Genomic DNA, 26,521 nt, shown 5'->3' on the forward strand with positions numbered 1-26,521 from the left:
TAGACTCGGGATTGCCTTGGGGGCGGGGCCTGCCGGGAGATGTAGTCTCGCGGCGACTCCCGGCAGCCCCCGCGGCACGCCGGCGCGCGGGGTTTAAACCGGCGGCGGTTGCTGGGCTGGTGTTTCGCTGCCGGGGCGGGACGTAGTTCCTATCCCCCCTGCCCGTGCCATGGACGCCCACCTCTACCGCAATATCTTTCCCGGCGTCGTCATTAACATCCAGCGGAGCAATGGTGAGGAGTAGGGAATGGGGGGTATGCGGGGTCCCGGCCGCCGCTGTCTGCGGGGGTCCCGGCGGCGTGAGGCGGTCAGGTTGGGGCTTAACGCCGGCTTTTTCCAGGCATAATCCATAAGGCAACGGTGAAGGTGGTGAACGTGGAGGACTCCAGCGTGACCGTGGAGTGGTCTGAGGGCGACGCCACCAAGGGCAAGGAGGTGAGTGACTGCTGCCCGCGGCCCGTTCCTTCCCCGGGCGCCCCAACGCTCCCGGGCCCGGCGGGATATGGCCCAGGAAGGCCGAGGCTCGCCGGGAGTGCGGCCCAGCTCCTCTGCTCCGCGGGGTGGGCAGTGCTTGTCCCGCGCTGCTGCTGCCGGCTCTGTGCTTTCCTTGCTTTATACATAACGAAAGCAATGCCCCAGACGTGTCGAGGTAAGGTGCGAGAGGTGCAGCGCCAAAGCTGCGCTCTTTGCCTTTCAGAGGGATCAGGGAGGGGTTGGGCCTCTCGCACTGTTGACTGCTGATACTGAATGTCCCAATATTCCAGTTTTCCAACTCTGCGGGCTGTTTGTTGGCTTTCCAGGTCTTTTGCTATGGCCTTCAGGCTTTCCTTAAAATTTATTACTACTAAGGTGCTGTGTTAAGAAGGCCAGGTTTGATTTCCTGAATGTCTGCACCAATATAAAATAAATACAGTGTGAGGTAAGATGGGAGAAGGGGAGTCTGGGGCTTTTGAGGCTGATGTGTCTGAAATTCTGACACTTAAAGTCTCTGTCACTGAGCAAATGTGCTTGTCCTTCAGGTGTCTCTAGAAACGTGCAGACTCTGGATTTTAGTAAAAATCTTTAAAGTTGCTATTGGCTGTTTTTTTGAAACTAAATTTTACTCTGTGCATGTGCCTGCTGCATTCAAATATAAAAAATATATTGATTCAGATATAGTTCCTGGGTAAATTGCATCTATGTGTTAAGATATTAAATCTTTATGAAGATACTTAAAAATCCAGCAATTTTCTTATGTACTTATACAAACTTGCATTGTCCACTTACCTGTTTCTGAGCTAATTCACTTTCAAATTAGCTGCTAACCAATTCCATATGAATTAGACTTCACAGATTATGCTAAAAAGTGGTATTTTCACATTTTAGAGAGCTTTGCCTACTTCCTTTTTTCTCTTTTTATGGACTTTTACTTAAATAATTCCAAAGTTAATTGATAGCTCAAGAACTTCCTGGTGGTGCTTGTGTTGTCTTGTTAGGTGAATTCCAGTTGCAAGCTGCTGTGATAGTGGAATTTTTGTGTACAGGTGCTTTCAATGTCTTCAGCAGGGATAGTTTTGAAAAACAGAACAGAGACTGAGTTGCTGAATTTGTGCTTGAGCCTGCCCCATCCCTGCCTTTACCAGAGTACCCCATGATTTGGTGAAGGCAGGATTATAATTTCACAGGAGGGTCAGTCAGGAAGTGATAGCTGGCCCCAGGTGAAATCATTTGCAATAGCAAGTAAAGATGCAGGTGAATTAAGTTATGGATTAAATGCTGAATCCTTCATTTCCCAGAGTCTAAGCAGCTCTTTGACGTTTATTTCGGTAAGCACAATTACACAGTAAACACTTAATGCTCTCCTAGTACAGAAGTCACAGAGCTGCTGAGATTTACTAAGATTAGCTGTGAGAGATTAGAGCAGTGGATGCCAAATGGGCTTTGCCCTTCTCTTCAGAAGTGTTCTATGGCACCTGCAGAGCTCTGTGGTGTTTGGCAGATGAGGGTAAATGGCTTAACTAGCACATTTTGTCTGGTGTATTTAGATGTACCAGACTGTTCAAATGAAATAGGAGCTTATGTTTTGCTCTTCCCAGCAATTTTAACATAATGTTTGCCAGGCAGTGGGTCAGGTTTGTTTGCCTTCACTGAAAGTCCAGATTAGAAAAAACAATCCCTAAGTGGTAGCAGAACTATTCTAGTATGTAAAATCCTGCCTTTGCTCTTGCAGGTTGATATTAATGATCTGCTTGCAATAAATCCTGAATTATTAGAACTACCTGCTGTGGATGTGAAAGAGAATGTTCCTTTGCAAGACAATGTAACTTTACCGGTAAGTGCTTTAAAGTAGTTTAGCTTCTTCTAAGGTACTACAGCATAGGTCTTGTTATATATAATACTCTCAGTTTTAAAGTTTGAGATTTTTAACTTGTCTTTTCTGTCTCATAGTTAGGCTTTGGTCAAAAATTCTTGTTGTATCAATGTTGCCCTGAAGAGCTGTGCTAGATGTTTGCTGCTTACTCCAATTGCTTACAGCAGTCCTTGTTTTTCAGAAACAGAAGCGTAGAACAACCCTATCAAAAATTCCTGCTCCACGGGAATGTAAGAAAGTGATTTTTTTTTTTTCTCTGCTATATCCTTGTGGAACTGTGCTGGTCTTCCATTGTAACCATGATATTCTACTTTACTGCATCATAAGGCTGCTCATTCAGGCAGTGCTAACAAAGGGGATACTGTCTCATACCAATGTTTTGGACTCCTTAGGGTGAGAACTTTCCTAACAGGTTGCTGTCCTGCTCCTGTGAGCTCTGGGGTTTGTTGATGTATTGTCCTTTTCTGCAGTCTTGCTGTAGTTATTCCCTGTTTAAAATGTCACTAGTCAGTTGCTGTTGTAGTGAGTTTTAAAGTTCTATATGGAGTTTTGCAAATGCCACAAACAACAGAAATTAAGTGGCAGTTATTAAAAGTGTTAAAATGAGAGTGGAAAGGAGAAGAAGGAAATAGCGGTGACAAATATATATCTCCTCATCAAGCACTCTCCCTAGACAATTAGTAGAGCTTTATGCTTGTAGACTTTTCAGAGCAGGCAGCCAAAGTGCCAGCAGCTGTGCCCAGCTCCCTGATTGCATGTCAATACAATGTGTTGAGCAAAGCCAGAAGAGTAGATAGAGATGTCAGTGTGGGATTGCTAAGAAATTGTTCTTCCTGAGGTGTCAGGAGTTAGAAAATACCTATGTTTTCTACCTTCTTTTAGCTTTATTAGCTGACTCTTTAGGCTTTTTGAATTGCAAATGGCAGCATAACAGGTGTCTTTGTAATATACCTGTGATGCTGAGGTTGAATGGTTATTAATTTAATGATTCTCTTAAAGTGCATAGTGAGCCAAAACTTGTGCTTCTCCATGCAATTGAGCTGTAAACAAAATATCTGGGCTTGCCTGGCCTCTTCTGTTGCATGCTATGCAAGGCAGGGAAGCTGGTCCCAGAAGACAACAGTACAAATTCCCTGGCATCAGAGGCAGGAGTTGTCCAAGAGTCTTAATGTGTAAGAAGTTCTGTACTAGGCTATCCTGCTCTTTCTCAAATTCAGAGAACTCCATAAACTTTGTGAACTGACAAGCAAAATGATGTGGTAATGTCATGGCTGTCTATATATAGGTCAGTTAATAGAACTGGATAGCCAGCTGGAAAACCCAAGGTGTGTTAATCCAGTCACTGGTTAATGGAAAGATGTCCTTGCAGAGGTCACAGCTCTCTCGAAGTATAGAATCTAATTGCAAATTTTAAATATCTGTTGCATGTCCTACTGGCATAGTCTTGTCCCTGAAGATTTGCTCAGAGTGTAAGAGAAAGCACCGTTTTCAGTATTCATCAGATAATTTCTGTTGTTATAACTGGCTAAAGCCCAGGAGTGTCAGAGTATCTGTCCTGTTGCAAACTCTGCACTGCACCAATTAGAAAGCTAACTTTGGCTTCAGACTTGTTCTTAGACTAAACAAATTAAAGAAGATCAGGAAGTGTCTGTCTCTGTCTTACTCAGGAAAGGAGAGAAGCAGAAGCAGTGCTTTCAAAATTAATTAAGAAATAGATATTGCCTCAGTCCCACAAATCAATAGGAATTTCTGAGGATGCCGAATATCTTCACACACAAGAATCACTTGAATCAAATCCATTTAGATGCAGTGAAACATCCAGTTAATCTGCCTGCCTAGGAGCACCAGCATTTATAGAAACAGTGCTGCTGAGTGTGAGATGCGATCAGGCCTGGGCATGTGTGACCAGAGAAAACGGAATAAAATGCCATTTCTGAGTATAATGAAACTGATGCTTTTTGTTTCTAAAATTGCAGCAGTCACATCTAATGTCTCTGCACATGAGCAGAAGATTCAAGGTAAAGAGTTAACAGACAGGAGCACTGAATTTATTTTTTTTGGGTATGGTTCTGAGAAATTTGGTTCAGAATTGAAATGAACTGTCAGTCTCCAACAGATCTGGTGTCCTTTGAAAAAATGGTGATTCATTCTGGATAAATTCTAATAATTGCTAGTCATGAGAGGTAAAGGGAGTTCTAGCTTGCATATCACACTTTCTTTTTCATATCAGATTTGCTTTTTTTAACAAATCTATTGAATGTAAACATTCCAATCCTTCCCCTAGGAATCTTTGTAAAGGATTTGATCTCAGTGAAAGAAATACCTTGGCATGTAAAAATGGAGACTGTCTACAAAAGGACCTTTTTCAAAGATTTGTTGTTGTGATTATAAAGGGTCTTTCAGCTGAATGTAGTGCTCCCAGCCCACTGTGCACCACACACAGCCTGTGTGTTGGTGCCCTTGTGGTGGGTGGGCATGATGCTGCCCATAGCCAGTTGCCAGGCTGCAGTAGCCTTGTCACCATCAGAGAGTTAATTGATATAGCCCTGCAAGTGTGATGCTTCAGAGGATTTACTGATTATCTGACTTGTAACTTCCTCCTAGGTATTAAGGTGCTGGAAATGCCATATCCTTATGTGAATCCTTAGTGGTATCTGAAAGAAGTTCAGTGGATCTGCAAATCTGGAATGAACTCTTTGCTTTTCTATAGTGGTGTAGTTATTGATCACTTTTCACCCACATGCATTGCTTTGTCCTGCACTTTGCTAATGGCAAAAAGCCTTTTAACCACAAATTATTCTCTACTTTTCTGTACTTTGTGAGCCCTTGATTATCTGCAAATGTCTTGAGTGTCCTTGAATTCCTGTTTCCAAAGCTATGCGTGGCCGTTCCAGGATGGCTGCCATCACAGAATCTCAGTGCAGCTTCCCAGAAGATGAGATGGCAGTAGATTCCTGCACTTCTTTGCAAAGCCGAGGATGTTTGTCACATCCTGGTGAGTGGAGAAACAACCCAGTGAATTCTTAATGTGAAACAATTTTCACTTTGTGTGTTTTTAATTATTCAAACTGCAAATCCCAGGGGGAGAGCAACCTGAACTCTTTCATGGATAAAATGAGAGACCTAGAGATCTGCCACTATGCAAATATCCAGGGCTCCTCCCTGAAGTGTTTTCCAAAGGACTTTGGAAACAATGCTGTGCATAATGATGTACTTTCTTAGCTGGAGAGATGTGGTTGTGCATGTTGGGTGGATGTGGTATCTGCTTAATGGCATAAAGTGGTATTCATGGGGCTAGAGTTGGAAGAGAAGTGCCTTAATGCTGCTGACAACACACCCTGTAACTATACTGGTAGTAGTTATACATATACTGGTTGAGTAAAGCAAGAACTTGAGCCTCCTTGAATTAGAAAATTGTAGTTATTTATTTTACTAGGCTACCCTATGAATAGCTGAGGGCATGCCTTGCATGTTAAATTCTACAAAAACACTGAAATAAGAGGCTTGATACTAAATTCTTGTCTAGTTGGTTTGGCCTTGATTTGTGGCATTGCACAAAAGTTGGCTGTTGGCAAAGGATTTAAAAGTTTGTTTGCATATTTACCACAGGCTTTAGCTAATTCTGTCTCCTGCTGCAGGAGTTGAGGAATGCCTGTGGTCTATGAGGCTTTACAAATTACAAAATTATTCTTGATATTTGTGATCTAATTATTGGTTTTGGTCTGGCTTCTTTCTGCAGCTGGCCGAATCAGGGCTAGTGGGCTGGGTTGTGTTCCAGAAGCCTCACTGCCAAGTGTAAATGGAAATACAGAGAAACATCTGCCTGCTGCTAGAACGAGCTCTTCAGAGAGCCCAGGTACCAGTGGATAAAGACTGACTCATCAGTCAGCAATGAATCACTATGTGATTGCTGCTTTATGCACTCTGAGACTAAAGCTTTGAAAAGGTGACTTTGGCAGCAAGACAGGGTATCTTGAGGTTTTTTTATTACAAATGTGTAATTCTGTTATAGTGGTATTGCCTCAAAAAGGCTGCCTTTGCTTTAGGGTTGTAGTGTGACTTCCAAGGCATCTTCTGTGAAAGATCTGGTTTGGGAAGGAAATGCAGCAAAATTACAGGCCATCCTTCTGAAGATGATTGTTTCCTGTATGAGCTAGTCTGTCAGCAACCTGGAAAAGCTGAAAAATTTGTCTTGTGCTTAAAACCTAGTATGAAAATTTAATCCAAGGAACTGTTCTCTTTTTATCTAGTTCGGAGAAGATCTAACATTGTGAAAGAGATGGAGAAAATGAAAAACAAGAGAGAAGAAAAGAAAGCTCAAATAAGTGAAATCAGGATAAAACGAGCACAGGTGGGGTACTCTACAACACACCTGTAAGGAGAAATTCTATAGGACACTGGACCTACAGTAGTTGAAACAAAAACATATTTTGGACGCGCTTTCTTAGAAAGCTGTACATAAAGATGGATTGATTCTGGTTTCAGAACGTCCTGAATCTTGTAAAATGCTTTTATTTGCATACAGCTGATTGTTTAATAGGTTCTGGGGCCTTTTTTTTTGCTGTAACAGATCATTTACATTCACATCCATGTTTTTTCCATGCAGGCGTTTGACAGCACCTGTCCAAACTGGGAGTTTGCACGTATGATCAAGGAATTCAGAGAAACTTTAAACTGCCAGCCACTATCTATAAGTGATCCAGTAAGTAAATACTGAGGCTACTAACTGCAGCCTGTAGACAGACTTCTCTGTTTTATACTGAAAATTTTGGCATCAAGCAGTTGGTGTATCACTGCACCTTGGAAATCCTCTCAGCATATTGAGATTGAGGCAGCTGGTGGTATCTGTGAGGTCACTTGCCTTCCCTATTTAGGGCTAAGCTGCCTTTTTTTACTTTGCATGAGTCACTAGTGAAGAGCCTGTGGTTCAGTTATCATGCAATGATGTATGACCATCAGTGTTTTTCAGAGTTTGTAAGTGGCAGAGCCGTTGTTATAGGAATAGATATAATTTAAAATGGACTGTTGCCCTATTACAAAACATGTTAATATAAGTAAGTCTTAAGTGATTTTAACTAGGTCAAAAAGTCGAGAAGCAAAAGTAGAGGTTGAAAACTAGAATACCCTGGCTTGGTTAGTACCCTCAGCAATTAAAAATCATTGTGTGACAGGACAAGACCTTGTTACCTTTGCTTTCTTTCTCACCCAATACCATATTCACTTGTCAGTTCATCTGATGTGTAGCTGTGCTGCACAAATAACTAAACTTGCTGCATCAGTAAAGAACTCCAGGTCACAAAAATCTGGGGTAAATGAAAATATTAATTTGCCTAATTATTTGACCATAGCTGCAATATTGACATCATAAGTTTTGCTGGAAAGCTGGCTAAGGACTACACTTCTTACTCTTTCTGCTACAGAATATTTGGGGCACTTTTTATAGCATTGCAGCATTTGCCCCTGATATGCTGGAGAATGCTACATAAAGGTAAATTATTTGTAGTGTTTCTTTTGCACTGAATGCACTTTAAGACTGACATCCCTGTGTGAATGTTGGTTCAGAAGCAGAAGCAACTCTGATCGGCATGTAGAAAAGGGGATGTGAGGGAGTATTGGATCTCTGTAATAAAGAGTGAGTGTAATTGGGAAATAAGTAATATTTTCTTACTTTTCTTTTAGATAGAAGAGCACAGGATTTGTGTCTGTGTGAGAAAGCGCCCTCTCAATAGGCAAGGTGAGTGTACTGACCAAACAGCTCTGTCTTGAACAGTTGGCCTTTCATTTTTGTTAAAACTGAGGGTCTTTTCTGTCAACAGAACTTCTAAAAAAGGAATGTGACGTGGTTACTGTTCCAAGCAAGTGTATTCTGATGGTACATGAGCCAAAGCAGAAAGTGGACCTAACAAAATACCTTGACACCCAAATATTTAGATTTGACTTTTCATTTGATGAAAACTCTTCGAATGAAATGGTATACAGGTAATGCTTGCTACTCGCTGGGAATGACTTTCAGATAAAAGCATGGAGCTATGGCTAGATGGCATCTTAGCTTAAAGAAACTGCTACCTGGAATAAGTATTAAAATCTTTTTTTGGAGGAAGCCAAAGGACTGACAAGTTTAAAGCTTATTTTTGGCATAGCCTTGCTGATTGCCTAAGGATTTGCTTTTGGCTTTTTCTTTTTTTTTCTTGTTAAAAATTATGATGAAGCAGGGTATGAAATATTTGCCTTAACTATTTTTTATCTTTTGAATATTCAGATTCACTGCTAGACCTCTTGTAGAGACTATCTTTGAGGGTGGGAAGGCGACGTGCTTTGCGTATGGCCAGACGGGCAGTGGCAAGACACATGTAAGTTTTTCTCCAAGGTCTGAAATTTTCTAGCTTTGATAAAGTATTTTAAAGCTCCCTGATGTTTGAGCATGAGTAGGATTGTATAAGAAGTTTGGATCTTGGTTTTATCGTCTTAAAGCTAATACTTAGTAAGATGTTAACTCTTTCTGTAGCTTTATATACTTGTGGGTTTCCTTCGAGGTTGTGAGGAAGATTGTACTAAAATCCCCTACAAGTGGCTTTTTAAAGATTTAGGGTGTATTGATTTATCAGTATTAATCATGGCTATTCCTTGCCTCAAATGCCTGTTGCTGTTTAACTCCTGTCTGTAAAGTGAGGCTATTAGCCTACATCTGAGACAAAGGTTACTGTCTATCCTGTGTTTTGAGCTTGGAGGCATTCCAAAAACTTCAGCAATTGTATAAGAATGATGCACATAAATATTTAAATCATCTGGTACTGTTTGTGAAGTGGGTGAGTTTAGGGTGTTTGCTTTGTAACCACTCCTTCCAGTCTAACAGCTGCAGTTTCAGGAGTTGTGAAAACTATTTTCTGTCTTGAAACAGAAAGCTTGCTCAAAATTTTCAACAGCTGTGTTGTGTTTAACTTTCTTCTTCTGGGAACTATTTGGAAGAATCCTCACAGCTTGATAGTGGAGTCAAATGTGCTGTCCTGTTCCACAACAAGTGTTTACCTCAAACCACAGTGATCTGTACCGGACTGGGCTTAACCCACTGCTTTGAGTAATCAGACAGTCATTACTGTTGTTCAGTGTTAGAGGCAAGTTTTAAGCTAGGATCTCCTATATTTAGTGCTATGTAGTGAGCTGCAGATCTCTATGGTAATCCAGAAAGAAATTTGGAAGTTTATAAAAGTCTGAACACAGGCTGCCTTCATTGCACTGGAAAGGTTAGCGAAACCTGTTTACCCTGAGCATCATTGCAGGAATGCAGCTGTGATGCACTAAAATCATAGGTGAAGTTACTTTCTCTTCCCAATCCTAAGGCAGAACTAGTGCAAAGACAACAGCTGTACCTTGAGACTGCAGTGCTGCACATTAAATTCTGGTAGACTGAGAATGTGTCATGGGATTGAGCTGTGTTTTAAATAAGTGTTAGAGCAAGTCACTAGGATAGCACTAACTGAAAATTTTGTTGTTGTTAAAGATACTTTGGTTGAAGGAGTTAAAGGTATTGTCTGCTCTAAATTTGCATTTTCATGTCATTTTTGCAAGTAGCAGCAAAGATGTTATTCAACTGACATCCTAAGAAATGTAGCTTTGTCTCTTCTGACCAGAGGCTGTTTGGTTGCACTGTCAAAGCTATACATTTTCCTTGGAGGAACAGCTGCTTTGGCTCTGCACCCCAGAGCCTTACAGGCATTCAGCTGTTGTGTAGGTCAGATCTTCTTTCTGAACTGATAGCAAAGATGCAAACTAATTTGGCACTGTTCCAGTAACCTTGCTGGCATTGGGGCTTATCTAGGGTAACCTCCTAGTCTGTTTTTGGGACTAAGATCAAGATAGGCTGACTTGTTGGTGCCATGCCTGACTTCTGGCTTTTTCTCCACAGACTATGGGTGGAGACTTCTCAGGGAGAACACAGAATGCCTCACAGGGCATATATGCTTTTGCCTGTAAGTTGATTTTTCTATAGATATAAAAATCAAACTAATGCTTGTTTTTCTTAAGTAGATAAGATCTGGTTTTTGTATGGTTGTTTAAAACATGTCCAGTAGAAGATACATAAAGTATTTTTGTTTTCAATAATAAAAGCTGGTGTTTGCAGGAGATATGATTATTTTTTTATTAATTTCACAAAATAGTTTTCCTCTGGCCTGTAAATTTCTACACCTATGCTGAGCTCACCAGAAGATACTTGTTTCTGATGCAAAGGGATGGCACATTTTCTAATTTAGCATTTGCTGGGCAGAACCATTTAATTTTGGTTCTTCTGCTTTGCTTTTGTCTCAGACATATCTGAGTACAATACAATGCTACCCATTTGTGATATAAAACTTGTTATGCAAAAAGTGTGTGTTGTGTTTCTCCCTATAAACCTTAAATGTAAAAAAACCTAGTATGTACAAAATTATTTCAGAAAACAGATGATTAGAAGCTCCTCCTTGATATAATGCCTGGAAAGTACCATGAAACCTGACCTTTACCTTCCCTTTAGAAAGACACAGTGTGAAACTTGTCTGTGCAGCAAGGCAGCTGAACCAGGAACAACTGTTGGCCGATTTCTGAAAAATAGTTATGACTGTTCCTGAAGAAGTCTTTGCTTTTCAGCTCAGCTTCAAAGTCTGGAGTGTAATTGTGAAAAGCTGCACTGAATCTAGCCACAGGGTCAACTCATCTGGTATATTGTCTCCAAACCGCAGCAATGCAGATGTTCAGTGATGCATGTTTTCTAGACTTTCTGCAAGATGCACTTGAAACACAAACACATGACTTTTTCAGGCCTGTCCAAAACAATAGCAGATCCCAGTGTTCCATCAGAGCAGTAAGGATTGTTGTCTGGGGGTGACATTAGCAGTTGAAACTTCTGTATTCCCCTGTTTTCAGTCCCATGATAAGGATGCTGCTGAATCTGTTCTCCAGATGGTAGCACAGCACTGACTGTTAGCATTTGTTTGGATGACTGTTACTCAGTGCTAAACATTGCCTAATAGATGTGCAATGTTTGAAAGTAGATCAAGTAGCAACAAGAATGCGTTTTAAACCAGTTAACTAAACTTCTGTCTTTCTTTACTAGCACAAGATGTCTTCCTCCTCCTAAACCAGCCGAGGTACAGGAATCAGAATCTGGAAGTCTATGTGACTTTCTTTGAAATATACAATGGAAAGGTAACACTTATTTTTAAATCTCAACCTGATTTCTTTGGTCAAATATTTCATAAGTAGCTGAGTCAAACAATACTTTCTATAGTTCTATGTATTCTGTTCTTAGTGTGTTAGGAATTGAATTGGAAGCCTATGTTAAAGGTTCTGTTTCTATATAGCTTTGTATAAAGACAGGGAAAAATACTTGCAAGGAATCCTTGTTCAGGTTTGCCTCAATCTTGTTGCCTAAATATAGGTGTTTGACCTCTTGAATAAGAAGGCTAAGCTTCGAGTCCTGGAGGATGGCAAGCAACAGGTCCAGGTCGTTGGACTCCAAGAGATAGCAGTTGGCTCTGCTGATGATGTCATCAGAATGATCACGACTGGCAGTGCCTGCAGGTTTGGTGCCTTAAAACCTGTAAGAGGAGTCATGTCCAGTTGCATCTCCACGTTTAGAAAAACATATATGATGCCTGTAGCTCGTGCTTTGAGACTTAAACAGAAGCTTGTTCTTCCTACTGAAGGCACTGAGCAGCACCTCTGCATAAACATCAGAAAGTGGTTACTCAACAGAGGACTAGTGGGAGTGGTTCAGCCTGCCTTCCATAGAGAATGTCAGAGCTCCTTGTTCATATGTCTTGTGTAACTCCAATGAGAGAAACCACTCACTTGAGATGGCTGCCTTGGTGCTTTCTAGAAGTATCAGCTAGTTTACAGGAATACAAGTAGCTCCCTGTGGGCTTGTAAAATCAAGGAACAGCAGCTGGTATGAACCACAGTTGCAAAAATGGTTTGGCTTAACTGCAGGCTAGATGAGCTATTCCAGTGGCAACAAAAATGCTGCATGTTGTTCAGGGATTTTGTCTAAAGAGTCCTTGAAAGCAGGTGCCAAGGGACAGCTGTAAACTTGGCACATCGTCCTGGCAGGAAAGGCTGTGGTAGGGGCAACTCTGTCATCATAATGGTGTTTTTAATTGGGAGCTAAAATCTATATTACCAAGTCTAATCTGCTTCATTTAAGTTGGAACTGCTGTGGAAACATTACTAGGCAAATCAGACCTCATTAGCTTCTGTACTGCACTGCATGGGCAAATATGCACATCCTAAAAGTTTATTCAGCATTCTGTGCATCCTTTTTTGGCAGACAATTTAGTCATGAACTGTTTTAATGTTTCTGGCTACTGCATTGCTTTAGGTTGCGCTTCCTCCCTTTCCCCAGTGGTAGGGATGAGGGAAGAACAGTGAACCTGCCAGCATTCTCAGGGAATAAGTGACAGTGAAGGTCACAGGGAGGTTTAAACTAAAAGATGTCACTCTGTGCCTTGCAGTGATGGGGCAGGTGCAGCCACACAGCAGAGGTGAAGTGCCAAGCCAGCTTGGCTGGAGAAAGGGATTTACCATGATTATAATGTGCTAGCAAAGCTTAATGCTGTTGAGTGGGGAGCTTGGCTGAGCTTACTGTATAATGGCAGATGCATTAGGAAAATGACATGTGGTGTGCTGAAGGTGTGGCTTCAAGCTCCAAGTGTGCGTGAGGCTTTAGTACTCAGAAAAGCATTTCCATGTAGGCTGGCTGAGTTGAGCCAAGCATCTTAAATAGCCTTAAATCTCTATAAGCGGGGTGCAGCTTCATGTTTTTCACAGCAGTTCTGTGCTCTTATATCAGAAGCAATTCCATAATTCACGCAAACTTGAAGTGATAATGTGTGGGATAAACCCTAGGAGGTTAAACAACTTAAGTAAATGGCTACAAGTCTTGTTTAGTACTGTCAGAACCTGTTGTCTTCTGTGACACAGTTCTAAGGCTTGCTTGCATCTTTGCTTTAGGACATCTGGGCAGACTTTTGCAAATGCCAGTTCTTCACGGTCACATGCCTGCTTCCAAATCATACTGCGCCGAAGAGGACAAATGATTGGCAAATTTTCCTTGGTGGATCTGGCAGGAAATGAAAGGGGTGCAGATACAGCTAATGCTGATCGGCAGACACGGATGGAAGGTGCTGAAATCAATAAGAGCTTGCTGGCTTTGAAGGTGAGTTACAGCTCAGGGAGCAAAGAGTGATAATCAGCGTGTGGATTCTGTTCAATTCTGGTGTTATCTGTCCTGTTTCTTTCCAGTACAAGGAAAAAGAACAACTGAAAAAATACTAGTTTAGGATGTGAGCAACCTAAAAATAGAGTACATTTCCATTTAGAATGTTTCCAGGAAAGCAGTGCAGTCTTGTCAAGCCAGACAGTGGTATACCTATTTCAAGCTTCATTCAAGTTTTTTTTTTTTTAACATGATGGCTATACCTACTGTCCTGTGACAGTCAAATGCCTGGAGTATGTTTTAAAGACTGTGAGGAACTTGGAGCCATAGATATGACCATTCTTCAGCCTGTTAGGTTTATCAGCAATTGGTGGTTGATAGCTTGCAGAGCTGTTTGAAGAGAGATGCAAATACTCCATTCACAAGACTTATCTTTTCTTAGGAGTGCATCCGAGCTTTAGGGCAGAACAAAGCACATACCCCTTTTCGGGAGAGCAAGCTGACCCAGGTGCTAAGAGACTCTTTCATAGGAGCAAACTCAAGGACCTGCATGGTGAGTATGCACATGTCAAACACAATGCTTAGGTTCTATAATTTGACTAAATAGCTGCATGTTCCCCTAGAGGAAGGGGGTTTTGAAGTCAGAAAGCTTAAGATCTTGTGGGGGGGGGAAAACCAAACCAACCAAAAACCCATTTTCCTCATGCTGACTGAGATAATAAATTGGTGAGTTAGGCCCAGCTCCTTGTAGAAGCAGGGCTGTGGAAGTCTTTTTCATTCAGTGAATCTGCAAGAGAGCCTCGTGTGCTTTCAAAGGGCTTTGCTTCCTGTGGATGGTGAGGTACAGCAGGTGCACACAAAGCCAGTGGAAAGTTGGATACAGGGATGCTGGCATGTCCCACAGATTCAGTAAAGAAAAATGGACTTGACTGTCTCAACTCCAACCCTTTGTCCTCAAATGTCCCAGCTGTGTGGTGAGGTCTGTAGGACAAATAATGAATCAAAGTCAGGAGTGACTCAGGTTTCTTTTATGTTTGCAGATAGCAATGATTTCTCCAGGCATGAGTTCGTGTGAGTACACCTTAAACACACTGAGATACGCTGACAGGTAATGGCCTTTCTAACCTGGGGATTCTAATCTTATTGTAAAAGGTGTTTTAGCTGCTTTTACTCTGACCTTTGGAACCTCAAGTTCTCTTGTATTGTTTGTATTGGCAACCTGGAGATTGGTTGTTAGAAGCAAAGTATCTTAGAGCTGTCACATGAAACTAACCTGGGTGTTCTGTGTGAGACATAACAGAGATGACGTAAAACCATGAATAATGTCTCCTTTCCTCTGAGGACTCTCCTCTCATACTAGACTTCAGACTGCTCTGGTTCTTGCAGGGAGTTTACCCTATCCTGAATGGTTACCTCCATGCCTTTTACTTTTGTAGTACTTTGTGAGCCATCTGTTAAGGGTGTGCTAAGAATGTGTGTCACAATTGATTGTTTTAGGTCACTCAGAGAATCACTGGCAAAGGTATTGGCAAAAGCAGGTTTAAAATTAAATGAAAGACAGAGTTTGTTGGCAAGGTTTATTCTACTACTTGAATGGTGGTTGAAGCACACAGAGAAAAAATTGACTAAAATCTAAAACTAAAATCAACCTAAAATCTGGAAGCTGGGGAATGGAAAAAGGGGTTAGAATAAAAAAGGAAAGGGTAAGGATAAAAAAAGAATAAGGGAGACCCTCCCCTTGAGTCACAAGGTTCACATGACCCTCTTGTCAAACTTAGCCCTGGACTTGACCAATAGTTTAGGCCTAAAGGTTTTAACTGCACTTAATCCATAGCCTAATTGAAACAATTTAACATAAGATTCTATTGAATTTACTATAAGCACAACAGTAACTCACTTACAGGCCTAATTTACAAATCCAACCTACTTAATCTAAGAGAGCAACCTTCATAGTATATTTGCTATAGCTCATGCACACAGACCTAAGGGACTATGTTTGAGGTGAATGTACCACCCACTGTGAAGGGACTTCAGTTGCAGCTCAAGTGATGTGAGTGTGACTGCCAGAGTAGCTTCTGGATGCCTAGACAGCAAAGTTTCCTTCACACAAATATCTCTTGGTTTTCTTTCCCACAGTCTTCAGGGGTTTCTGCCCACATGAGCTTGATCTGGGGGTGGTAATCATGCAACTTTAAGTGCAACTGATTTGTTTCGTGTTGAGCACTGATTGATTGCAGTAGCTGCTTTGTGATGCTGTAGCCAAGAAACTGACAGAAGAATTTGAGTGACAAATGTTATTGTTGCAGAGTGAAAGAGCTCAGCCCTCATGATGGAGGTGGTGACATGCAGAATCAGATGGAGACTGAGGAAGCAGAGACCACTACAGTATGCTCAGGTCTTCAATACAATGTATGTGTGTGCAGTGGGCTGAACAGAGCTTAAAGCTGGGAAAAACTTGCTGTTCTTACTTGGGCTGTTTCATGCAGTTCTCCAAGGATGAGGAGGAGGAAGAAATCTCTCCCCACATGTTCAGCTATCGTGACGTTATGACTCAAATTAGTGAACGGGAGGAGAAGGTTGTAGAACAGCTCAGAGAACTGAGACAGGTATGGGGAAGCAACAAACCCAGCCCAAGGTGCCTTCTACATGTTGATGGCAGCTTGCCTTGTCTGAGCCAAGCGCTGCTGGGGAGGCTCTAGGCTATAATGCAAGATGCTGTACAGTGGTATTACTTTTTTCTCACTGCCAACTTTTTCCTGGCCCAACTGGTTAAACTGGGGTATTCCAGTGTGTTTGCCAGTCCCCTTTCCTCTCCAAATGGCAACTTCTACTTTCTGCTAATGAGCAATGACTGCTCCTGGTCTGTAGAAGCTCAGCTATGTTGATCAGACTGAAGAAACTAATTGAACTTCCAGAAAGTCCATTTCTCATCACTGTTATCCTTGTAAATACAGAGAATGGTGACTGAACTTGACTACCTCTTGAGAATCACGGAGAAACCAGACTATGATCTTGAGACCTTTGTGAGCAGAGCTAAGTACTTTGTAGAGGACAGCTCAAGAAATTTCCTCAGTGTCAGAGGTATGTTAGATCCTGTCTCTGACTAGCACTGTCACTAATGCTTTCCCAAAGACCTGAAAATTACACCAGCATAGATGTGGGGGTTTGAGCACCCAGTCCTACGTGGCTCTTAGGTCTCCTGAGAGGGACAGCTGGGCTGGGGAGTTCAGCTTCCAGGTAAGTCACCCTGTTTCTCTTACCTTTCTTTACAGAAACACTGGATGCCCTCGGGACTGCCATGCAACTGGAGGAGCAAGCTAGCAAGCAGATAAGCTGGCAAAGGCCTTAGTCATTACAGCAAAACCTGGTTCACAAGCAATCTTGGATGCACTTGTCTTGTCTTGCATGTTCGTCAGTGGTTTGTATCACTCCTGTTTTAAGTGTGGTAGTGTCTGCAGGTCACACGTGCCCAAGGGCAGTGAACACAGCAGCCTTTTTCTCCATGGCCTGTATCAGGGTACTCAGCAAAGTGCTAAAATGCACCCACTGCAAGGTTTGGGTAGGGGGCCTGAGAGTCTGCAGTCTCTGCCCGAGATGTCTGGCATCTGGCCCTTTGCTAGTGACAGTTGTCTCCCCTAACAGAACTAAATACACATGTATAGTATATAACCTTTTTCAGATGTGCTTGAAACACTGCAAAACTGTTCCAAGTTTTGCTTTTCTAGAAAGAAAATGGACTATGTGATTGTAAAAACCAGTATTTTAAGATGTTGAATAAATAAATGCTCTTGGATCTAATTATCTTATCTGTCCTATAAAAAATATTTCTTGCTGATTTTGGTAAAGTCTAACGGCTCCTAAAAGGCTGGCTGGTTGTTGGTAGGGAGGCTGATTTCCTGGATGCAGTTTCTTTTCAGAGTCTTTATTCTTGTAATGTTTGCATAAAAGTTACTCATAATAGGTTTTGTCTCTTAATTTTGAGATCCTGCTGTCTAGAACCTGTCTGACAATGGGGGAAGCTGGCTTAGGTGCAGTAATGTGCTACTCTGGCCCTTGTGTGCAACCTGGGTCCAGGTTGCCCTACACACCCTGTCCTCTGGGAACGAGCAGGCTGGGAGATGAACAGTTGTGAGGCATGTGTTGGTGCCTGCTTTCTCATTTGTTCAGCTCAGTTCAGGGCTTGTCTTGGAAAGCATAAATGGTCCTCTGGGCTCTAGGTTTAGCAGCCCAGGATGCAGCTATGCAAACATCAGATCACAAAGGGTTCCTTCTACCCTTAACTCCCTCTTTTCTTAGAGCTGCCTTCTCCCTCTGAAAGTCAAGGGTGTAATTTAAGTGATAGTGCCCCCCAGTTCTGCACCTGCCTTCTGTGGATGGCATCCTTGCCATGTGTCTGGGGATGCCAACTATATTGGAGGCCCATTATGCAGCCTGGACTGAATCAATTTTTGTGTGCCATGTTTCAGGTCTGGCCTGGAAAAGACAGCAATAGAGATCTTTGAGGGATGTGAGCAAACATTAGTCACAAGCAACTAAAGAAGGGATATTTCAACCCAGGCAGGATCCTCTTTCACAGCTGGGACACTTCATGATCAACAGTTTAGGTTCAGGGGGCAGTGTGGGGCTGAGCACCCTAAGGGTTTCTGAACTGTCAAAGCTGACTTGGACATGGGCTCTGCCGCCATCATACTAAGATGCCACATCCAGAGTAAAAGGGCTGTTATGCCCTACTAAGTCTGGAGAAAAGCAAGACAATCCTGTTCCACTTCAGGTGTTAATACTCATATTATCCAGTGTGTCTGGTGCAAGGAACCAAGTATTGCCCATTACCTTCCCTCTGTGGACCTAATACTGCTTATTTTCCATATATCCACCTAGGAGTTAGAGACCTGATCTGCAGGCCTTCAGCCCCTACCCTGGAAGGGGGAAGAAGCACACAATGACTTGAATCTGGGCCTCTTGGTGCAATTCTAATGGGAAATGCTGGGTTCCTGCCCTGCCCTAGTAGCACCAACAGACAGGAGAATTCCAAAATAAACAAGAAATGTTCAGCTGTGCGTGGATTAACAATCATTTAACAATGGGGCTTGCTGAGAACCAGTTGTTTAATGATCAGTGGGAGCTTCCTGATGCATATTAAAGGCTGGCAAGTTTCTTGTGACTGTAAAGAACATAGGACTCAGACATTACCACCCTTACTTCTGTGAGCATGTCACTGGCAAACTTTCCAGGTTTGCCTCCCTACCCACCAAGCACTTTCTGTCATCTGCTTTTGCAAAAAAGTGTTCTGACAGCACTATCTTGTGGACACTGCAGGAAATTCATACTGAATGAACCTATTATGTGGCAAATGGCTGAGTTTCATTGGGGATTCTGCAGTCACTCATAGGCACTAGGTTTTTCCAGTGGGTGGCTGATGTTATAAAAGGGTGTTTTACTGCTGGCTGTGGCTCCTCTCTCTGTGGACAACACAGTGGTCGTAAGCAATGCAGCACCCTTCATTGTTGTGCAGGACATACATCCAGGCCCAGCCATCAAGGGTGACAGCACACAAGGCCAGAGCAGATTTCACATCTCTGTAGACATAAAGCTTCAAGCCAGCTCAGGTGGCAGTAGGAGGGAGGGTCTGAGCACTGCTACCTGCAGGCACTGACTCTGTCCCAGTCCCGAACATAGCCTTCTCCAACCAGCTTAAGGCTGGAGACTTGGCAGAACTGCACTACTCAGCAGAAAGGAGTGCCAGAGATGAATGGATGAATCTTCCCGGGGAGCAACATGTCCCAGTCCTTTCCTACCACAAGGATACCACTTCTCTAAGGTCCTTTTTATGATCCTGTAGATTCTGCTGCACTTTCTCACCCACTGCCTTTTGTGCCAATTGCCTGTTAAACATACACCAGCACAAGTTCCCTCAGCCAAAGTGTGGTTGTGTGTGCATGAGGACTATTAGGAAGGAGAGAATCATGCTTTTAAACACGTCTAAGATGTCAGAGGTGGAGTTACACTGCTAGCATGAAAAGAGGCTTGATGTACTTTTTCAGGAAACACTGGCTTCGTATCATGATCTATGCACATGCCACAGTTCAGGCAGCCTGGGCACTGTGGCCTGCACGGCTGAGCCAAGTAGTGGACAGGAAACACCCTGTGCTGGAACTGTTCATCATCCTCACCCAGCAGTTCTCAGCACATTTCTGGAGGCCTGCAAGGTAGCATTAATGCTGCAGGCAACACCTGCCTCAACCCAAGCAGCCCCTGCTGCTGCGCCCCATGCCTCAGGGGACAGCCCCCTGCACCTCCCCTACCTGTGAAGGTGGTGGCTGAGCCCTGAAAGTGATGAAGGTGATGATGGACCGTGAGTGAAAGATCCTGCTGGTCACCCTGGAAGGTGACCTGAAGGCCCCGGCCTGCACATGTATCATTGGTAGTCAAATTTGCAAGGGTATGGACAGCAAAGCGAATCAACTGCTGTTAAATCCAGACTGTCCCACACCAATTGCTGCAGTTTTCAGACCTATTTTTCAACCAGAATAAATGTAGCTCCACCGAAGTGGAGCCTCAAAAAATTTCTCGACACTCGTGCCTGTTCCTCTCCACGGAAATCTTTAGTAAAAGGCGAAAGATTTATACGATCTGAAGAGAAACCAGAGTATACCTTCCTTCCCCCTTCCCGACATAGCCGCTGTCTGCTCCACTCCCCATAAGTCAGGGTGACACCCGCACTCCCCAGTCGCGCCCGGCCCGGCCCGGCCCGACCCCGCGGGTCGCCCACGCCGGACAGCCCCCACAGCCCTGCCGGGGCAGCGGCCGCAGCGCCGGACTCCCGCGGGGCCGGACCCGGGCGGGGCCGCGGGGCACCCTGGGTATGCAAATCAGCCCGGTAACGGCGCGCCAGTAACGAGCACGAGAAAGAGCCGGCGGCGCGGACGGGCGGGGCGAGTTGGTTCTGCTGACATTGGTCCCGCAGCAGATGCCTTATCTCCACGGACCGAATCGCGAAAGATCACGTATATTCCGCAGCTCCACATTCCAATGCGGCGACCCACCACCACCCCACCCAACCTCCCCCCCCCCCGTCGTCTGATCTTTCTTTAACCAGAATAAGGTAAGCTCCACCGAAATGGAGCCTCAAAAAATTCAATACAACTCGTACTTGTTCCTCTCCACGGAAATCTTTAGTAAAAGGCGAAAGATTTATACGATCTGAAGAGAAACCAGAGTATACTTATAGGGATCCTTGCACATATCCCGATTCCCGGCTGCTGCCGCAGAGGACACGGCGACCCTCAATGAGGTTCTTCCCCTACGCCCCCTCTCCTCCCGGCGCCTGGCCCAGCTAGCCACGAGCCCCCCCCGCCGGTACCACAGCCCGGCTGGCCCGAGCCCACGGCCACACCAGCTCGCAGCGCCGACACTCGGCGGGGCCGGGCCGGCGCTGCCCGCACTGCATCCCGGGTATGCTGATCACGCCAAGCAGAGGCGACGGCCCTCCCCGACCAAGCCCGCTGCTTCCTGCCCTCCTCCCAGGGCGGGCGGAGCGGAGCGGGGCTGCTGGGGACAAAGCGAGCGGGAGTGGACAAGGAGCTCGCGGCGCTCAGGTCTGGTCGCATCGTCGCCACGAGCAACACCGCGCAGAGGCAAAATGTCGGCTCCGAGAAAGGCCACAGTACGGCCCCCGCCGCCGCCACGGACCGGAGCTCGACAGCCAAGGGGGTTGTGGTAGGGCCCCGCGCATGGTACTGAGCTCCGGGCGGGCGCCAACACCGCTCTTATCCCCCGGGGCGGGGCTGGAGTGCCCGGGACCGTCGGGCAGGTTCCCGGCTGCCGCTTCTCCCAGAGCCCGAACCACCGGCACGCAGCTGCTCCTCTGCATCGCCCGGGCCGGCAGAAGGGGTTGTCCGTCATCGGGCATCTTCTGGCCAGACAAGGGTAACGAAGCGGCCGCCCGGCGGGGGTAGGGGCGCTGCGGAGGGACTCAAAATGCAGGGTCAGTGCTGCCGGTAGCCGGGCCGAACCTTACTCCACCCGCTACACCACGGGCACTCCAGCCGTTAATCCCTCTCAGCATGTTCCGGCTCTAGCTCCAAAAGGCCGTATCTGTCCCATCTGACCTGGTTGGAACCTGCAACACCACATTTAGGATTGATAATTTTTTCTATCTTTTACCGCAGATAGGGATAGCTCCACCGAAGTGGAGCCTCAAAAAATTTCTCGACACTCGTGCCTGTTCCTCTCCACGGAAATCTTTAGTAAAAGGCGAAAGATTTATACGATCTGAAGAGAAACCAGAGTATGCCGCATGGTGTCCTCGGCAAGTACACATCCTTGCCTGTCCCTCCTGACCATACAGCGACCCCAACTCTCCTCAGATTCGCTCCTGTGCTTCCCCATCTCGTTTCCCCGGCAGCGGTCAGAGCCCGGTTTCCCATCGAACCGGCGGTTCTGGGGAGCGGCGCCCGAACTTTACCGTGTGTGCGGCACGGCCGCGCGGGGCACCCTGGGTATGCAAATTACGCTGCATACTAACGAGGCGCCCAGCCCCGCCCGGCCCCGCATCGGCAGCAGCCAGGCAGCTTCGGGGCAGCAGAGACGTATGGTCGACACCTCCTGTGCCTACCCTTCGCCCCCGGCACACTTTCCCAGGCCAGCCCTCGTTACAGCCTGCCCCAGACCGCCTAGAACGGGTAGACAGGTCCCCTACCTTTGTACCGGACCTCTGCGTGTACCGACCACAGCATGCTCAGCATGGGCTCCATGAGCACGCAGGGCTCTTCTCCTATCATATCTTGGGCAGAGTGATAGGGACAGTCTTCACACAGTTCTCCAGGCTGTTCTCTTCCAAGCAGCAGGGTTACCCATTGCAGCCCCAATGCCAAGGAGATAGGCACAACTCCTGCTGGAGCAAGGGTGGACATGGTAACACTGCCCAATGCCCCCAGCAAGGCCCACTGCCCACCTGCATGACCCTGAGCATCTGCAGAATCTGGTGCTGGGTCTGGGGGGAGGTACACAACATCGTGGCTACAAGGCCTTGGGAATCTTGGCTCTGGTACTTAGGGTTTCCCACAGCCCAAAGAGTCCAGCAGAACTTGCACATCTTTTTGGCCTTCTGCTGAGTTGGAGGTGCTCAAGAACTTAGTGAGGGCTTGCACCCCTGTGCAGAGAAAGAGATGCCAACTTGTGTGCCTGGATGAGCCTGGATCAGCCATCTCAACTGTTGCACTGTCACCCTGAGAGAACCCAGTACTGCATCCTACTTGAAGTGTGGCTCAAATAGCCAGGAAAAAATTCCTCTGTCCTTGTCAGGAGCCACAAATAGAAAACCAGTTGGCAAAATTCTCAGCTGGAGTAAGTGGCCAAGGAAGGCCCTTCTGTGAGCATTTACAGAAGCAGAGTTTGGCATTGGCATACCAACAGAGCTGCTAAAGATCCCACTACTGAGCCTGCTGCTTTGTCTCTCTTGGAGGAAGCTGTGGGGGAAGCATGTATCACCCCATGGTCTCTGAGAATGTCCTCTGAACTACAGAACTAACAGGGTTTGGCTTCCCAGGAGAAAAAAACCCAAAACATTGTAATGCTCTTTCAAAAAATACAAGCTACAAAGCTCTCCCACCCCACAGAGGAATTCTGGGAAAGTTTGCAGTAAATGAATGCTGCAGGTAAGTATGGAAACAGTTTTGTGGTTTTAGCAGGAGGAATTGCAACCAGCAAGGCAGCAATATTGGACCAAAATGGCTGTGAAGACAGTGAGCTTGTTAAAAAACAAGAGGGGATGAAATGCAACCTCTCAATGATAGCTGAGACTCTGAACTCCTTCCAGCCAGAGCAGCACTTTTGGATCTGCCATCCACAGGTGGAGGAACGGGAGTGGTTCAGTGCAGCAAGCAGCTCCAGGGGCCAGAGGTCAGGCAAAACATCCTCACCTGAACCAGGGCAAAGTACAAATGGACATGCTGCCCACCATGGCTTTCACAAAGGAGCTCCTTATATTCCCTGCCAGCATCTCCAGTGAGCAACAGCAGTTTTACAGACTGTTTTGTTCTCTTCTTTCAGGTGGTTCAGCCCCAGTATTTCCAGAAGAATCAAGATACCTCCAATGTCCATAAATTCAGACATTTGGGGCTACAAGGTTGCAAAACAGGGGGAACAACTCCAGAAGTGTCACTTGCCTTGGATCCCATCTTCCTCTGCCAGCATGCCATGTCCTGGGAGCCATCACATCCCATCTCACTGCTGTGGATAGAGGTCTGAACTGGATACTCTCTCTGCATAAGAGCATGGACTCTCCTCTTACAGGCAGGCAGAGGCAGCACACTCATCTGAATGTGAGAAAAACCACTCAGTCTAGGCTCCTGAGTGATGGGTTACATGGCATTCCCTTCAGTTCCATCTTTTGATAGTCAGGTTGTTTTTTAAACCTGCAGAATGTGGCTGGATGTGGATGTCTCTGTACAAAAGCTTATTCTTTAAACAAATTTTCAGTAGAGAACTTGCCCATCCTCTCCATGCCACTGCCACACAGCAGCTCTAGCTGTCCAAGTAAACCGATGCGTCATCATGAGCCACACTGTTAGGTGAGCCAGAAACAAGTTGGTTCCCTGGGAACTCCAGCTCCAGCTCTGGTTCTGCCTTGCTTTTAATGAAGCTGTCCAGGATTCAACTTTGAGCTACTTTCTGGGCACTATCCCATTCCTGCAAGAAAACCATGATGGCTAATGGCTTCCTGCTCTTTGACAGACGTCATGATCTCTTCTGCCTAGAGAAAAATGAGAAAGAAGATTAAAAAGGTCTGTGAAGAAAGACTGTACTAATGAATTGCCACCAGAATCACATTTAAAATCTCTGGCAAATAATATTTAAAGCACTTACTAGCCATTACTTTAATCTCATTTTCCCTTATACTCATTTTATAGATAGAAAAACTGAGGCAAAAGGAGAGTTCCTCTATGTTGGGAGCTGCACAATGAATCTGTGACAGACTTGAGATTATTTTCCAGGGCAGGTTGTTTCACCACAGAAGCTCTCTTCTCTGCTCTGCTAATAAAGTCATTTTGATGTTACCCATTACCCCAGCCCTGTTTCTCACTAGCCTCATGATATGAACACTGCATCTCATATCTGACCTGCCAGGGAATAAATAGAGTGAAATGAGAGCAGAAATAGGTATGGATTTATGGGGAGTGACAGGGTCAAGGGGGCTATAAATGCCTGTTAGCACAGCAGCAGAGCCCTCACTCACATGCTGGAACGACAGCCATTTGGACTGGGCCCACATCCACCCCAGGAATATGTGCCTGGCCTTGGCAGTGGGAAAATGCTTTGGCATCCTTAGCATGACAGACATTTGCTCTGTTTTTTCCCTAACTAATTTTCCTGGAATGTTTTTAAACAGTCTAAGAAAAACTGAAATTATAAGAGCTCTAGGCGAGAAGACAGAAGCTCCAGAACATCTTTTGTCTGCAATCCTTTCCATCCCTTCTCACAGGTGAAGAAATAAATAAAGAAATCCACATTTTGCCAAGTTTCTTTGGCACACTTTTGGCTCAGTATGATATCCCCTACTGCAGCTTGACAAATGTGAAGGTGCACTTAGTAAGGAGATGAAATGTCAGGAATTAAGCTCTCCATTTGTGTGTCAATCCCACAGCTGTGCATGCGTTTGGCTGGAGGACACTGACCAGGCACAAGCAGCCTGGCATTTAAACATCAGGATCTGTGTCCACACACAGATGCAGAAAGAGGGCTAAAGTAGCAAACAGCAGCATTAACACAGGTGCCTTGTCCTCCACCAAGCTGTATCAACATACCTGAGGGTAAGAAAGGAATTCACACCTTGTCTAATGTACTTCTTGGACTTCCTGCCTAACAAAAGCACCATTTTAAGTTTTATTTAAGTGTGGTTTATGAGAAAAAGAGTTAAAATGACATAAAATCTTTGGGTTTCAGAATAAGAAGTTTCTTTCAATGCAATACAAATCATCAAGATTACCAGTTTCCTATCTACAAAGTTCTTAGGCCCTTTCTCCTAGTATCTGGAGCAAAATTCCAAATCCATTCCAAAATATCGCCAAAATACCTCCTCAAAAGTAACTTTCTACTCCAATTACCTGAACCAGACTGAAAACAATGACTAAGATGTGAACATGAATTTCAGTGCCTAAAAACAAACAAGTCAAGTCTTCAAAAAGCTGGTTAAGAAACAATGTTTGAGAATTGAGATGAAATTTCATTTGGGAATTAACGGTCTGTGCTTTGTAAAGCATCTGTGACCTTGGCAGGGCATTTTCAGGACCTCCTTTGCGGGGAAGCAGGTTTAAAATAAATCCATTTTCCCAAAATAGTTGTGATTGAAAATGTTATTAGCCATAACAAATGTTAGTGCTGACAGGAGAATGGCCTGTTAGGGGCCTCTGCTGAAACAGTCAAGTGAAAGTCATATTTCACATTATTGCAAGCATTTTCCTGTGATTTACAGAATATTTGTGAAACATTACTTACAAGGCATATGATTGATATTGAGAGAACAGCTCGTGTGTAGGGGGAATCTGTATTTCACAGAGACTGTTTGCATGAAATTTACAGTCCCATAAAGTCCTCCTCTGTCCTCAACAGAGATCTAGTTAAAAGAACTTTACAGTCTGAAACATCCCAAAATTGATTCTAAATTAACATTTCCATATTTATGTTTAAGATGCTGGTGGTGTAATGCTCTCCCATTTTTGTTATGAAGCTGCAGTAACCCCCCACTACTCAGAAATACCTGCACCAGCCTCTGGACGTGAGGATTTTAGTGATACATAGGGCTTGCCTATGAATCAATGGAAAAAAAAAGAAGTTTGAAACGATGACATGGCTTCAGAGGATACAGTGGTGTCTGTCTCTGGCTGCTGTAATAACAGCATCTGCTGACATAGGAGTCTTTAAGCCGACATTGCAAAGTACCCTGAAAATATACATTAATGTTTTTATTATGACCATTTTACATA

At 44.5% G+C, this 26,521-nt stretch overlaps 2 protein-coding genes, 1 long non-coding RNA gene and 3 other non-coding genes across 9 annotated transcripts; 2 read left to right on the forward strand and 4 right to left on the reverse strand.

The window, feature by feature from the left end:
* Positions 1-69: 69 nt before the first annotated feature.
* On the forward strand, positions 70-17,336 carry KIF2C (kinesin family member 2C). Of its 4 annotated transcripts, XM_085067763.1 has the most exons (22): positions 70-233; positions 341-435; positions 2,210-2,311; positions 2,532-2,580; positions 4,327-4,368; positions 5,226-5,345; positions 6,090-6,206; positions 6,601-6,701; positions 6,957-7,052; positions 8,030-8,084; positions 8,167-8,329; positions 8,610-8,700; positions 10,254-10,317; positions 11,439-11,530; positions 11,763-11,905; positions 13,334-13,538; positions 13,981-14,091; positions 14,579-14,646; positions 15,845-15,947; positions 16,025-16,144; positions 16,493-16,619; positions 16,811-17,336. In XM_085067763.1, exons 1-22 carry the CDS (start codon positions 170-172, stop codon positions 16,885-16,887), a joined length of 2,205 nt encoding a protein of 734 aa, XP_084923889.1. In that variant the 5' UTR covers positions 70-169; the 3' UTR covers positions 16,888-17,336. The 4 variants fall into 4 exon arrangements, with proteins under 4 accessions (XP_084923889.1, XP_084923891.1, XP_084923890.1 ...); XM_085067765.1 differs by lacking the exon at positions 6,090-6,206; XM_085067764.1 differs by lacking the exon at positions 4,327-4,368.
* Positions 17,337-20,073: 2,737 nt separating this feature from the next.
* On the reverse strand, positions 20,074-20,188 carry LOC146433809 (U5 spliceosomal RNA). The gene has a single exon (XR_014853890.1). It is a non-coding gene; the product is annotated as a U5 spliceosomal RNA (small nuclear RNA).
* A 455-nt stretch (positions 20,189-20,643) lies between these two features.
* On the reverse strand, positions 20,644-20,758 carry LOC146433810 (U5 spliceosomal RNA). Its single transcript, XR_014853907.1, has one exon. It is a non-coding gene; the product is annotated as a U5 spliceosomal RNA (small nuclear RNA).
* Positions 20,759-20,944: 186 nt separating this feature from the next.
* Positions 20,945-24,595, forward strand: LOC146433811 (uncharacterized). The gene is made up of 2 exons (XR_014853714.1): positions 20,945-21,464; positions 21,711-24,595. It is a non-coding gene; the product is annotated as an uncharacterized LOC146433811 (long non-coding RNA).
* On the reverse strand, positions 21,715-21,829 carry LOC146433812 (U5 spliceosomal RNA). Its single transcript, XR_014853891.1, has one exon. It is a non-coding gene; the product is annotated as a U5 spliceosomal RNA (small nuclear RNA).
* Positions 21,720-24,279, reverse strand: ARMH1 (armadillo like helical domain containing 1). Its single transcript, XM_085067767.1, is given in 8 exon segments — positions 21,720-22,320; positions 22,488-22,602; positions 22,604-22,689; positions 23,497-23,570; positions 23,572-23,657; positions 24,026-24,137; positions 24,139-24,249; positions 24,251-24,279. Coding segments are annotated over 8 exon segments (723 nt in total). The 3' UTR covers positions 21,720-22,210.
* Positions 24,596-26,521: the final 1,926 nt, after the last annotated feature.

The sequence above is a fragment of the Lichenostomus cassidix genome, chromosome 8, assembly GCF_008360975.1.
Source record: "Lichenostomus cassidix isolate B80296 chromosome 8, HeHo_3.0, whole genome shotgun sequence".
Lineage (NCBI taxonomy): Eukaryota > Metazoa > Chordata > Aves > Passeriformes > Meliphagidae > Lichenostomus > Lichenostomus cassidix.

Coding starts and splice junctions, on each gene's coding strand:
- KIF2C (XM_085067763.1), top strand. CDS start 170: ATGGACGCCCACCTCTACCGCAATATCTTTCCCGGCGTCGTCATTAAC. Junction 6,207..6,600: donor GAGCTCTTCAGAGAGCCCAG/GTACCAGTGGAT, acceptor CTTTTTATCTAG/TTCGGAGAAGATCTAACATT. Junction 8,085..8,166: donor GCGCCCTCTCAATAGGCAAG/GTGAGTGTACTG, acceptor TTCTGTCAACAG/AACTTCTAAAAAAGGAATGT.